This window comes from Patagioenas fasciata, chromosome 8 (genome assembly GCF_037038585.1).
Source record: "Patagioenas fasciata isolate bPatFas1 chromosome 8, bPatFas1.hap1, whole genome shotgun sequence".
Classification (NCBI taxonomy): domain Eukaryota; kingdom Metazoa; phylum Chordata; class Aves; order Columbiformes; family Columbidae; genus Patagioenas; species Patagioenas fasciata.
The window spans coordinates 39,344,600-39,359,824 of record NC_092527.1 but is presented as its reverse complement, the minus strand read 5'-3'; the positions used below and the strand labels follow the sequence as shown (position 1 = coordinate 39,359,824).

At 46.5% G+C, this 15,225-nt stretch overlaps 1 protein-coding gene across 5 annotated transcripts in view; it reads right to left on the bottom strand.

Annotated features, from left to right (window-relative positions):
* Positions 1-15,225, bottom strand: part of LHPP (phospholysine phosphohistidine inorganic pyrophosphate phosphatase) — an 80,488-nt gene that overhangs the window by 43,997 nt on the left and 21,266 nt on the right. For all 5 annotated transcript variants that reach the window (XR_010651764.2, XR_011740362.1, XR_011740363.1 and 2 more), the window contains exon 6: positions 11,105-11,196. Coding sequence is in view for 2 of the 5 variants with exons in the window: in XM_065843432.2 (XP_065699504.1) it covers positions 11,105-11,196 (92 nt within the window). In the remaining 3 variants the exon portion in view is untranslated. The remainder of the gene's footprint in view (positions 1-11,104; positions 11,197-15,225) is intronic.

The following is a 15,225-nucleotide window of genomic DNA, read 5'->3' as shown; positions in this document are numbered from 1 at the left end:
CGATGCTCAAGTACTTTCCAACCAAGCCTGTGAGCAATTGACCCTGCGACCGGCGTTAGTTTTAACCTCTGTGGCTCTCATACATGCGTGCACGGTTAAGGCAGGATCTTGAAGCTCTGCTCTGGAAATGAATGTATTAATGTTTGTATTTAACTGCCAGAAAGACATGGTTAAAAGGAAACCAGTGACTGGCAATGGAAAAAAGTTGCTCTGTAAGTCCTAGGACATTCAAAGCCGTATCTGCTCTGTGCAATGGGGAATTAGCACTGGAACAGGCTCCCTAGGGACATGTCACGGCCCCAAGCCTGACAGTGTTCAAGAAGAGACTGGACAATGTCCTCAGACACACAGTGTGACCTGTGGGGTGTCCTGTGCAGAGACAGGAGTTGGACTCCATGATCCTTGAGGGTCCCTTCCAGCTCAGGACATTCGATGCATCTATGAGGAGTGGCCATGGAGACGGGGACGGGAGGATTTCACTAAGGACTGCTCCTCAGAGCAGACGCACAATGTGGTTGAATTCGTGCTGTAATGATAGTTCAACACATGGTATTTTTATCCAAATATTATTTAACAGCTTGCGCTACGTGCAGCAGCGCTGGTCATCACCGTGCGTCCACCAGCTCCTCTGGCCGCCGTCCCACAGCCCCCGAATTGCTCCTTCTTCCCGAGAAAATCCTCTCCAACCCTGTGTGTGAAACCACAGGATGTGTCTTCAAGGAGGTGTCTTCAAAGAGATGCAGCTTTTAAAGCCTGTGTGCACAAAAACACAGCTTTGTGCAAAACTACTGTATCGCGAAGCTCAGGGAGTGTTGCGAGCAGGGCGATCAGTCATGCCAAAAACTGCAGGAAGGGACTTTTCAAAGCAAAAGTCCGTTTGCTTTGGTAAAAGCCAACTCCCCACCTCTCTACATAGTTTAAAGATGACATGGAAGCCGAGTGTTTGCTAGAACATCTCAACCAGCAAGGAAAAATAAAGAGTTCCGTCTGCAAGAATAAAAGCCAGCTCTTCCAGCGTGTGCCTCGCTTTCTTTTATGTCAGCTCCATTAATGCTGCGTGAAATGAGGGGTCTGTAACGGAGCAGCTGACCTGCAGGGGACTGGCACTCACCGTGGTGTACAGGAGATTTATTCCAGCTGTTTAGGTTTAGGTCCTTGCCTTTCACATGGTTATTCTAGTTAGGCTGTACTTAATAAATAAGTATCAGAGATAGAAGGAGTTTCACAGTCTAATTGCAAAGGGAGATTCATCTCTCAGGCAAAGAGGCTTCAAGCTTTCATATAAAAAAGTAGGTAAAACATGGAAAACTGTCCAAGCAGCTCGTCTGTGCCTGGTTTTGTGGCAGATTATAAAGCGGCTGGTCCGCAGAGGAGTTTCACTGCTGTGATGATCTAAGCATGAAAACCCCAAGAAGGGCTGGCACGCCTGAACACTTTTCTCAGTCTCTAACCAAATCAATTGGTTTCATATTAGATTAGACACTGATACGGTAAAACCCTTCCCTTCTTTTCATGATGACTGTTGGTGAAAAATGCCCAGCAGTATCCATGAAATCAGCACTTGACATCATGTTTACACAGCAACAGCAGTTTTTTCGGCTTCATTTGGGACTCGGAGACCAAACACTGCCTATGGTTGTGCTTTAGGCATCTTTGCTATAACAGCATTATAAATATGTAATGAGAATTTAAAAGGTAGAAGGAAAACAGATAATGGAGGTGCCTTGTCTAAACAGCACACGGAGCTCTCACCATCTGAGAAGAGCTACAAGTTCCAGAGTGAACTCAGCAACGCGGAGGTAAAGCCGCGGTTGTTAGAGGATGAGCACAGGAGTCGCCTGGGAAAAAGACGTCAAGCTGCAGAGGAAATCTGCCTACCGCATTGTTTTATACACACTATCGTTTTTAAAGAAGACAAAGAAGCTTAGCACAGAAATATGAGGAACTCGGTTCAAGCAGTTTGGATTTAAAACAACAGCAAGGGCATCCATGCTGCGTGGGCGCAGATTTTGATCAAATCCCTGAAGGTCAGGCCAGGTAAAGCTGCTTTCAAATATCAGAGAGCTGAAACCAAGGGAGGTCATTCAGTACCTGGACATCTCAGGTGCTTCCATGGTCACCATGAGTGGTCTAAATCGTGCAGACTCAAACAACAACTATGAGTGATATCACCAGATATCGACAGTAGCTCAATACCTTTTAGCTCACCTAAAATGAAACAAACCTCTCATATTTACGGAACAGTCTCTTCCTGAACAGGATATTTTTTGCTCCTATCATTTCCCCACAGACAACGCTCCCAAAACGCTTTTCCGACACGTGGCTCCTTCTCCTCCATCTTCAGGTCTTTTCTTCCCCATTCCCACCTTCCCTAATTCACGGCCATGACAAATGTGCCGCCTGATTATCCGCCGACACAAGTATTTAGTGCTCCTACGCGGAAAGCAACAAATTTGGAAGCTTTTCCAACTTCCCCTCCAGATGATGTCACCTTGGGCGGGCGCCAGGCTGGGTTATGAGTGAAAATCCTTCACTTCAGGGTCAGACATCCTCCTATTTTTAGGCTTGATTTCAGTGTCCCGCAGCCAAAAGCTGAGCTGAACAGTTCACGTATTTCGAGTGCAAACGCCTGCGGGGCTGGAACAAAGCTGGGCTTTGTGGCAGGTGAAGGGGTTCTGCAGCACAGGAGCCCCTATTAAAGGCAAGCGGCAGCTGCTTTGCTCGGCACGGTGCTCCGGCAGCTCACGCCAAGATGAAAAACGGCTTCAAGCTCCCTCCCTCCACAAACTGCAGCTGTAAATCCAAACCCGGGGTCTGAATTCGATCGGGCGCTGTGGAGCGCTGCTGGCTGCGTCCTGCCCCACACAGCCCTCTGGAAATCTGCGCTGCGAGAAACCCAGTTCCTCCAGTACAAACTGGGAGCGGGGAGAGTCCAGGGGGATGGGGAAGAATGGCCCTGTGGCCACAGCATGTGAAGTGCAGGGAACTGTGCTAACATACACCCCCTCGACCCTGCTAACTCTATCACCCAGCTGGGACCCCCCCGCCTCCCCAAATTCTTGTTAGTGGTGAAATAACACTTTGCAGGCAGGTTTGAATGTCTGCAGAGAAGGAGACTCCACAACCTCCCTGGGCAGCCTGGGCCAGGCTCTGCCACCCTCACTGAGAAGTTCCTTCTCAAATTTAAGTGGAACCTCCCGTGTTCCAGTTTGTACCCATTACCCCTTGTCCTATCACTGGTTGTCACCAAGAAGAGCCTGGCTCCATCCTCCTAACACTCCCCCTTTCCATATTGATCCCCATGAATGAGGTCACCCCTCAGTCTCCTCTCCTCCAAACTCCAGAGCCCCAGCTCCCTCGGCCTTTCCTCACATGGGAGATGCTCCATTCCATTCATCTTCATGGCTCTACGCCATGTTGTGCTTTGGTCATGTAAGCAAGTGATGTGTTGCTGCAGGTACAACTGTTTCACACCAATCATAGCATCATAGAACAGTTTGGGTTGAAGGGACCTTCCCAGCTCCCCCAGTGCCACCCCTGCCATGAGCAGGGACATCTTCACCAGCTCAGGTTGCTCAGAGCCCCGTCCAGCCTGGCCTGGGATGTCTCCAGGGATGGTTCATCCACCACCTCTCTGGCCAACCTCGGCCAGGCTCTCACCACCCTGAGTGTCAAAAACTTCTCCCTCATGAATAAACTGAATCGCGCCTCCTTTAGTTTAAAACCATCAGAACGAGCTGTGGGTTGATACGAAGAGCGACAGCGTGTGCAGCAGCTCCAGCCATGGGCCAGCCGGGGCTCCCCGGCCCCGCTCCCCACAGCCCAAGGCCCATCGCTGCTTTCAGGGCAGCTGGTGGCTCAAGTTTGAAGACTCGACACAGGACACGGACCCAATGCAGCAGCACCAGCCCCATGTGCCGACTGAGCTCATCTTTCAGCAACCTGTGAGCGTGCAGAGCTGAGGCGTAACCGTATGTGCTGTTGACAATGACTGAAAACCACAGACTCGTACAAATCGTAATCGTTTCAGGGCAAAGTGTGAACATGAGTCACGTCCCAGCGCCAGCTGCAAGCTGTCCCCAGCCCCAGCGAAGAGCAACGCCCGGCACTGGCCAGGGAGCGCGGCTCTTCACCCCAACCCCTTTCTTACATTACATTCCTACTCCTGCCACGCTATGTGAGCGCTCACATATGGAGTCATCGGAGTTTCCCAGCGCTTGCAGAAGACCTAAAGCTGGCACTGCCGGCTGCTTTATTTTGAACTCTGGACAAGTCACATCATGTCTCCTGATGGGGAAGGGAACCAGTCACAGGCCCAAGCACAGCAGAAGCAGCCATGGGAGCAGCAGTCCCCGTGTCTCAGCAGGGGCAACCCTGCTCCCACAAACACCCATGGTGATGGTTTTAAACTGAAAGAAGGGAGATTCAGGCTGGACATAAGGAAGAAATCTTTTTACACCGAGGGTGGTGAGAGCCTGGCCCAGGTTGGCCAGAGAGGTGGTGGATGAACCATCCCTGGAGACATCCCAGGCCAGGCTGGATGGGGCTCTGAGCAACCTGAGCTGGTGGAGATGTCCCTGCTCATGGCAGGGGTCGAACTGGGGGAGCTGGGAAGGTCCCTTCTACCCAAACCATCCTGTGATTCTATAAGCCTGCAGGTGACCCTCCAGCATCCGCGGGGCATGTAGCACAGTGTTAAATCATGAATATTTGGCTATTCATGTGTGCAGGGTGCCAGCACAAGGTGCTGCTCCAGCACCACAGCTCCCAAGCATGTTTACAGCACAAGCAAGAGCCCAAGCCAGGAGATTACATTTCAGATACTGAGCCATTTGCTCCAAAGGAGTTACATCAGCAGCTGCCTTGGCCTGCCTCTCTCTTGTTTGCTTCTCTTTCCCTTTGAAAACAACACTCTGCTTTGGTTTTATCAATCAGAGCAGTCTCCCCTTCTGCTATGCTCCCCATGCTGCTCACTGAGAGGACTCCATACACCAAGTGAGCCAGGATGACATTTAACTACAGGAAAAATAAATGCAGAGAGGAGGAACCTGCGTTTTAAAAAAAGGAAATCTCTAGTGAAACCACAATTATGCAGCTGTCCCATCTCTGCCATTTCTGCAGCATGTTTCAACACGCTCATTAGCATTTTTACGGAAATAAAGTAGTTAGCGATTGGTATGGTATTCATCATCGCTGTCAAATGTTGAACAAGCTAATACAGCTCGGCATTCTGCAAGTGACAAGTGTTGAGAAACACCACTGCGCTCAACCGGCTCCCAGGGCTGCTTCGCTGGGGAAATTTGCTACTCAACCCTTAACGCTGGCGCTGAGAAAAGGCTCCTAAAGATAAAAATAAGCAAGAACCTGCTCCACGTCCCATCTTTTAGGCTGCATTTCTTGGGCTTGTAGCTGGGAGGGAGGCTGGAGATGGACCTGGCTGCCCTAGAGCCTGCAGGTCCCCTCAGACTGGCAGCCCCTGGGGGGTGACGGGTGTCTGCAGTGACAGCGGGTGCTGAGCAGGAGGTGAACATGCTCCGTGGAACCTTGGGAAGCCCCTGAGCTGCCTCCTTTCGGGTAGTCCAGCCAGCAGCACCTCAGCTCATGAATTATGTATCTGCGGGGAAGAGAGAAACACAAACACGCCAGACAAGCAGCTGCCAAGGGCTCTGGTGTTACTCGCGCCATGGCCACGTCGGGTACAGGACGGCTGCCAGCCCAGGCTGAAAGAGCACGTGCTACCGAGACATCAAGGCACCAGAGCAAAAGAGAATGAAAGCAAAATAGCCATTAGCTTTGGATGCTGTTCAGAGTAGGGTCTGGAAGTGCTTTAGTCCCATACATCAAGCCCACCTGGTCCCACTGGCTCTTGCTCCTCGTAGCTGACACTGGCACCATCTCCTCCTCTTTCAGCCCTTCATTTATCAGCTTCAGAAGAGAAATGGAAACTTCAAGGCGGCTGTTTCTGCTACTGCACGTGTTGTGTGGATGTGAAGCAAGAGGGGAAGTAAAACTGCAGCACAGGCTGACGCGGTCACTACCACCTTGATTTGCAAAATGCAAATTGCTTCCTTTCCTAAGTGTTTCAGATGTGGCAGCTGATCAGAGCAGGGCTGCTAAGGAAAAGTCGGTTCTTGGACAGGTAGAGAGCAGAACTGGCAAGACTGCTGGGTAATATTGCATTTCCTCACTGGCCTGATATATTCCTCCCTTATTTATCCTTGCCCTTACTCCCATCACAGACTGATCTCTTTGCTGATATTCATACTAATTTTTTCATAACAGCACACAAGCATTTGTATGGCACCCACCATGGCTATGTCTGGAGCACACTCTGCTTCCTCGAGGTTTACCATGCTACCAACAAATAAATCAACCTGCTAATAAAAGAACGAACAAACAACTCTCCCATTTCTCTTTTAGACTGAAGATAATTATATTTACACATTAGCTGTAATGTAGCAGAACTCTCTGCTCCCCTTTTCTACATTCAGTTGTGCTTTAGCTCAGGTAAAATCTGAATTTGGAACGGAACGGAACAGAACAGGACAGAACAGGACAGGACAGGACAGGACAGGACAGGACAGAACAGAACAGAACAGAACAGAACAGAACAGAATAGAATAGAATAGAATAGAATAGAATAGAATAGAACAGAATAGAATAGAATAATTCAGTTGGAAAGGACCTACAACGATCGCCTAGCCCAGCTGGTATTTCTTATATCAAACAGTAACTTTACAGGAAAGTGAACACTTGGTTATGTTCACTTAAAGAAACAGAAATACTCAAGACACACAAAAGACGATCCTTTAGATTCAGAAGGTAAAATCTCCTGCTTGCCAAGGTCACCACTTGCAGTTCAACAATAACGTATTTCCAAGGCAATTTGTTATTTTGCATTGGAATTGGCTATACCCTGCACTGAAAAATGGATGGCTGGATGGATTATAACAGCTTACTACAGCAGCAAAAACTTCATCCGTCTCACAGGCCACTCATTCCTAAAGCACCAGATATTAAAACTATCATTCCTGTGCCTGGACCTTTGAACGTACCAGGAAAATTTAAGGCTGTAGTCAGATGGGTGTGTTTACGCTAAGGCACTGCAGTATTTACTCTGAACTTCCTTTACAAAGCAGATTCAAAGATTATGGTAACCAAATTGTGGTCAAGAAACGGATCAACACATGTGAAGATTCTCACAGGGACAGAGAAAACTGTGATTTGAATATTCAATAAATGGCGAATAAGGCTATGCCTTAGGATTGACTGCGATCAGCTATCGCGCTAAAATGAAAAGCAACTTGCTGGCACCAGGTTTTAATAAACATTGCTTAAGATGTTAACTAACAGGAATTATAATACAACTTCTTACAGTGTAAATATGGGCTGGAAGTCTTTCAATTTAATACTTGAAACAGGCTTAATGATCAGGACTGTGAGGCCACCAGAATGGCTCTGGTTCTGTTTCGGCACACAGGGAATGTCTCTGCCTGTTCGTCCTCATTCCACGCTTCTGCTATGCTCCACCAGGACCTGCGAGATGTGAATAAACTAATAAAATGATCATCTTGCCTGTGGTTAGTGACGAGCTGAGCAAGAAAACGAGGGTGGAGGGATGAGCAAGAAAACGAGGGTGGAGGGATGCTGCTTCTCGGCAGAGCAGTAAGATCCGATGATTTCTTCACAAAAGGTGTCATGAGCTTTCATTTACTATCACAGCGACAGCTGTGAACTTATCTATATTTATCTATTTATCTATTTTTTTAATATAATAATTTTATAACTTCATTTAGGAGGTTACTATAAAGATCCACCCTGTTTTTCTCAATCCCTAATCAGCTGACAACGGTGGCCTAAAACACCTTTCCTCTGTCGTAACCTTTGTCTCGATCACTTCTGGATTTTTCTCCTGGCAAGCTAATTGCCTATAAATCTGTACAAATTCTGTATGTTTTGTTCCATCAGATAAGAGGAACAGATCACAAGCCACTTTATTAAGAAAGCCGGGATAATTATTCCCAGAGGATAATTGTCAAGTGGGGAAACATGAAGTAACTTGACCCAGTTCTCCCAGAGAACAGTGGCAGAGCGGGGGAGAGACGGCAGCTCTCGCGGGCCCTGATCCCTTTATCCTCCATCCCTGGGGTGTCCTTTACGTCCATAACGAGACAGCTCAGCGTTGTCGCAGTGAGATAAATCCCTAATCAAACCCAGAAAATCTCACGTGGGCACTGAGAGGGGATGAACCCACCATTTTGGAGCAGGTACCACTGCCAGGATTATCCCTGCTCACCAGTGATGGAAAGTTCTTTACTTACAAATCAAGACCTATAAACAACAAGAAGGAGAAAAGAGTAAGTAATTCTCCCACCCTGCCAAGAACTACCTGCAATTTGGTGCATTGACGCACCTGAAAAGCTGTTTCTGATTTTACGGGGAGACAGTTGGGAAAGCCTCAAAGCAAATCTCTGCTCTAACTTGCACGCTACAAAGAGGAAGGAGGATATTACACAGCATTGCAGAATCAATAGCTATTGTGGAAATTATTAGTTTGATGTCAAGGCCAATTAGCTGCAAGTGGAATTAGCACATACCCCGTGCGGGAAGACAAGTACATGTTCTTCCCTAGGTGGGAAAGATGTTGGTTACAAAGTGCCTTCACACAGGAGTGCACAGAAATGTCAATATTAACATCAGATTCTCCAATGCTGGTAAATCTAACAGCAGGCAAGAGTCTGCAGAATTATCTGATGTGCCCTGTAGATGGGACAAAGTGAGAAAGGACAAACCTGGAGACCAGACTGACCATCTGGATTTTACACCAAAGAAAGGCCACACTTGCCCAGCCCAACTACTCACCCATGTTGGGGAATCGTGCCGGCTGAGATCAACTCGAAACACACATCTTACCCCTACACCTTTCCATTATTGCCCTGACTCGTGCCAACACAAATGGAAATAAGCAGAGCTGCCCCTATGCACACTCATGCACCAGAGGTGACAGCGTCTACCAGTTGGGGACAGCATTTAGGTGAGGGTGGAGGGGTACGGCAGCACCCCTCCGACCTACAGAACGACATGCAAAATGCCTTCGCTGGTATAGCTTGTGAAAAGAACATCATTCCCACTCACCAAGCTCTATGTTGTGAAATGCACCTGCAACAATTCCTCAGCATGGTTCCTCTGTTATTCTTCTTTTAGTCTCGAATCAGTTCGGCACCTGTTTTGCCGAAGCGAGGCACCACTGTGGTGGAAATGGAAAAAGCTGCTCATGGTTGTAGCAACGCAGAGGCAACTCAGCTGGGCTGATCACCCACGTCCCGAGTTGCACGACCCTCGTAACTGAAATCTGTGGAAATTCCACACTCAGCAGTAAAGCCCTGAAGCGTTTGTGCTTTACACTTCTGCAAAAACAGCTTGAGATGCTGGGGAGGTGCCAGAGCTGTGGCTGATATTGAACATACTAACGGTGCCATCCAGAGGTACGTGGGTGTAGCACACAGCTCTGTGTCACCAAGGACTTCCATACAGTGAAAGAGAGGACCTACGCATCATCTTATATATCAGACTTTAATCTAAACCGCCATAAAATAATTACATTTTGTGTTATTTTTAATTTATCTTGCCCATCAGCTTTCCTTCCCCTTGTTTTTCCATCTCTCTCAATACTCGCTGTGTGGTTTGATTTTCCTTGTGTACTAAACCATTCTTAAAAATACATACATCCCCAATCTCTCTTTGCAAAGAGGAGCTTTTTCATCTTACTCACAATTGTTAACAACAGGACTGGCACCACAGACACAGTATTTCACTGCCATACAACAGTGATTTCACATAACAGCATCCACACACTCAAACAGGAAACATAACAGTGAAAAACAACCTCTTTTCCCTCTCTGGAACAGCTGATGACTCCCTTTCAGCTGTGAAATCATGACTCAAGCTTGATACAAGAAAATGTTTTCCTGCCACATGATTATACATATTTATACGTGTATGTGTGCATATGGAGTTTATGGCAGTTGCCTGAATGCTTTGGATCCAGCATCACCTGTGGCACATGTTCTGATGGGCAAAGATGTCACAGGAGGTATTTGTTCAGCAGCAAACGTCTAACTTAGCTCTGTGTGCAGAGAAACATCCTTCGCCGGCACCCGCATCTGGGTGACATTAAGATGTGGATTCCCAAAGTGATCCCATTAATATCCCGTTAAAATAAACCACTGAATCCTTATTTTCTCCTTCGGGAAGTTAATGGGATTACACAGATTACAGACAAATATCCCAACAGCATGAACTATACACCCACTTTTTGAATCACTAGGATTTCTGAGCGTTATTCAGGAAGATAACTGACTTTGAGATGCTCTGTCTTAAAGATGCAAAAATACCTAATTACATTACACTCGTATCTGTCTTCTTTTTTCTCAGAAATCACCACCTACTGGTCCTTTAGAATTAAGGCACTGGGTGCTATTTTATCAATTTATAGGAAAACTGCGCAACAGATTGCCTTGAAAACTAACAAAAGAACTTTTCAGCCTATAGCAAGCACTGTTCTCACTTGCACATCCCTCCCCGAAAAAAACAGCATCCTTCTTTTACAGTCTCGGTGTTTGAAAATCAAGAAAATCTGTAAAAATATAAATTATGTTAAATGATAGATAGAATCACAGAATGGTTTGGGTGGGAAGGGACCCTCCCCGCTCCCCCAGTGCCACCCCTGCCATGAGCAGGGACATCTTCACCAGCTCAGGTTGCTCAGAGCCCCGTCCAGCCTGGCCTGGGATGTCTCCAGGGATGGTTCATCCACCACCTCTCCGGCCAACCTGGGCCAGGCTCTCACCACCCTCAGGGCCAACAATTTCCCCCTCATGTCCAGCCTGAACCTCTTTTAGTTTAACACCATCACCCCTTGTCCTATCGCAACAAGCCCTGCTAAAAAGTCCGTCCCCATCTTTCTTATCAGCCCTGTTTAAGTATGAAAATCAGAACGCAGCATATTTGGCAGAAAGGCAAACACAAAAATCATCACCTATGGTTATTTCCCCTTTTTCCACGCTTGTCCATAAGGAACGGGGGGTGCAGGGGGGGCACTGACCTGTACTTGCCCGTCCGCACTTGCACGCCTCTCATTCCGCACTGCTGGGCGCCCCCGACGTCGTTCACAATATCATCGCCGATCATGATGGCCTGTCAGAGCAATGAAATACGGAAAAGCTGTAAGGCGTCAAGCGGGTTTTATTCCTGCCATACCTCACGCTCCTTTGACATAACAAACAGCTTGATTTGATGTTTTATACTGCCATCGGCCAAATTAAACAAGATAATATTGTCATCGTATTGATTAAAAGTCATCCTACCTTGAATGTAATTCATGCTATAGCTCCTTGAGCAATGTACTGGTGCGCTATACATCTGTACAATTTGTCATCCATCACAAAAATCAAAGTGATTTGGCACACAGTTCAAAGAAAACATTGAATTTTATAGAGTTAGGCCTATTCTGTTCCTATCAATCCACCTATGTTATGCTCCAAACAATTTAAACTAAGTTTAACTTGTAAAGAATTTCCTTAAAATAGGTATTCTAAAAGCTAGTCAAAATCTTAAGCTTGTGATCACTGAGATGTGTAACTTCACAGAGCTTAAATCCAACACATTCTCAGGTTGATACAGAAATTTGGGAAATCACATTAAAATCTCATTTATTTGTTTTTGCACAATGTGAGACGATAGGTCCAGGCCTGGCATGGTTTGTGTTGCTGTCAGCTTAAGTTTATGCAAATAGCAATAAACCTGATTGAGTAGATTACCTAAAATATAAATGAGGAAAGACCTTTCTGGTTGTGCTAAGATTGCTCTGAGCATCTGATGAAAACATGTAGCTCACGTTGCTTTCCTCGCTTTGTTAAAGATCAATTTTAAATTAAGTCTCGGGATCTTTTTCATTGACAGCCACACCTACAAAATTTCACGTGCTTATTATCATTTAATCATCAAATTTAAAAATGGTTGGAGTGGGTTCATTTTATAGTTTCAACAAAAACCGGCACATACACAAAACAGTAATCTTCAATTCATAAGTAAAAAATCAGCTTTCAACCTTCCAAAAACATTCTGGATTATTCTGAAGGGAACGGAGGCAGCACCTAAAACTGGGGAAGCACACCAGCTTTGAAAATCCATAATCTAGTTCATCTATTAGATTTCAAAGCATGATTTTGGATCTTCTGTATCAAAGTTGAATTCCATCTGAAGTATATTAACTACTTGTATCTTTAACCACTTGCTCTTTATCTTGTTGAATTATCCTCCTACTTTGTTAATGTAACTGTCAGGCTTTCACAGCCAGGGCACCTCGCAATGCTCTGGAAATTCCTGCCTGAATTTCCCTTCCTTCCATGTACTTTTGATTATTTTCATACCCGCACATCAGATAAGTGGAGTCACTATGGAAAACATTTCTTTTCTTACTAAAGAAATCGCTCTTGTGTTTTGTGCGGTTTGAGTTCATCCTAAGGTCTCTCATGACAGGTCCTTGTCCCACATACAGGGCTTGGGGGGTTAAAAGGCATGTTTGGAGGGGACCAGGGTTGCTGTATGTGGTGGCTGGGGACACACAGAAAGCAAATCCAGCATTTTTCCATCTGTGGAAAACTGGTAAATAGTCAGAGAGCTCATGGAACGAGGCGCAGGCGGCAGAAGCAGCGACTGGCTTCTCCGGAAGGATCAGTCCAAAGGGAGTCTTCCATCCAGCTGGCTGCAGCTTTAAGGACAAAAATAACTAGAAAGGCTGTGTTGTAGGTGCCATTCTGGTTACCGGTTCTGCCTAATAGAAAATTCTCTTCTTCCTTTGCCTTCCCACGGAAGCAGCTCTTTGTTTTCACACAGCACACAACGCGCAAGAGCCAGCTCATCAGCTGTGTCACCCGCACGTCAGGTCCCACTCTGTGAGCAATCACAGGGCAGGACTAAATCATACATAATGAAGTCTAAAAATACTAAAGCTCCAGACCTATTTTTATTAATCATCTAATTACAAGAGAACCTTCTCCCCCTTATGAACTAGCATGTACAGAAAATCTCAGGATAGACCTAAAGCCCCAGCTGAACAGAAGACTTTCTGAGAGCGTTCATGAACCGAGCTGAGCTATGAACACGTATGCCTGGAACAGCTTCAGCTGATAATAAAACAAACCCACTTCTGCGTAACGCACTCGGTGCGTGTGCAAGATTATATATAGCAGTTACCAGCTCAGTCTATCTTCTGTGTTCTTGTTAAACGCTGTTCACATGAGGGATGATCACCATCCCTCAGGAGATGGGACGTAATAGGATGCCCTCTCGAGTCAAGGCTCATTTGCCCGGTTCCACATTAAAGTAGTTTATTTTGAAGCAGTTTATATACATCAACCCTTGCTTCGTTCTGCCTAGAAGCGTCTCCACTATGGCCAGGCCCTGAGAGCAGCTTTAAGGAGCAGAGAGACACGACTTGTGACGAAGGGGTCACAGCTGGGGAAAACATGCCCATAGGGATGGAGCAGCAGCCGAATTAGGGACAGGTAGCTCTGCCTTTCCATCCCTCTGCTCACAAACCATTTCAAAGCCACCAGATGCTGGAGGGCTCAGCCTTTTTCCTCTCATTATTGGACTATTTCCCTTATCTGCTCTGCTCATGGAAATGCGTGTGGTCCTAGTAAGATGCCTTCCCCTGTAGATCATTCACCTTTCCTCATCGCTCTTCCAAACAAGCAATCCAGCAAGAAATGGGGAGAAAATGATGGGTTAATTTTAAGCATTTAGTAAAGAAAAGCACATATACACAGATGAGGGAAACAAAATAATCCCACTGTTATGTGCAGATCTGCAAAGAACCTGGCAGCACCACTCCCATCCAACCAATTACCAATTTCCCCCCAAGCTGCTTTGAGATGTTTAATCATTCTCAACCACTGGCTTTAATGGTTTCTAATCCTCTCTTCTTATAGAATTCCTTTCAATGCCTCCCAGAGCGGGACAGGGAAGGGCTGTGGGGTGGAACCCCAAAGAGTTTGCAGGGGGAGCCCCAGGAGCAGCCCGGACCTCTGCCACCCACACACCGTGAGATTTCTGGAATAAAGGCAATTTCAGTCCTGTTTCCTCTAAACTCTAAAACCAAATTTCCCCTGAAAAAGGGAAAGCGCAGAGTGGGGCAGCCCACCGAGCACTCGCTTGCTTGCCAGGGCTGTATTTTACCCCATCCAGGCAAGTTTTCCCCCCAAGATACCCGGCAGCTCCGCGAGTGCAGCTGCAGATGAGCAGCGATGCCTGTCCAGGCCAGCTTGTGGCACACGCATACAAAAACGTACTCCAGCCCCCGGGGATTTCACAGATTTACTATCGGTGAAGGGCAATAATCACTAAAGGAGGAGCAATTATTCCCAAATCATTTAGGATTTAAAAAATCATTGGCAAGAAGATGGAGGTCAAAAGGTGCACTGTCAAGGGAAATAAAAAAACTCCACCTGTCAAATCTGGGTTTAACTTCCTCCCTGACTGCAATGTGGTAAGAAAAGAGAGAAAGATATAAAACTGAAAGGTCACATACCCACTGAAAGCAAGAATTAAAAGATCCCCATTCGTGTTCACATTTTACACAGGGATCACACCATTAATCTGTTCTATTATTCTGCAGAAGCTACTTTTTTTTTAGATCAGCTACAAATTTACTACAAAGAGCAAAAATGCAGTGAGACAATCTCTCCGGCTTTTCGACAAGTCATTGAAGAACTAATTTATATTTTCCTAAACCGTATGGCTGGTGAGAGACGGTGCATGTGGTCGTATGCATGTAGTAAATAAAACCCACGTGTGCCCAAGCTGAGCGAAGCCACCGCTTGAGGAGTCCCCAGCAAACTCAACCCAGATCGGCATGATGATGGAGATGAACATGACCTCCAAGAATGTGGGGGATGGAAGGCACAATATAACCCCCACTGGACAAACGTCTGCGGCACAGGAATCCACATCACGGTCAGCGATTTTACTGGTGGTGTCTGGTCACAGAACCAGAGCTGAGTGGAGGTGGGGACTGGTTGTCGGGCATTGGAACAGGCTGCCCAGGGCAGTGCTGGAGTCACCATCCCTGGAGGGGTTTAAAAGGCGTTTAGTCGAGGTTCTTAGGGACATGGTTTAGTGCTAGAGTTAAGTTATGGTTGGACTCGATGATCCTAAGGGTCT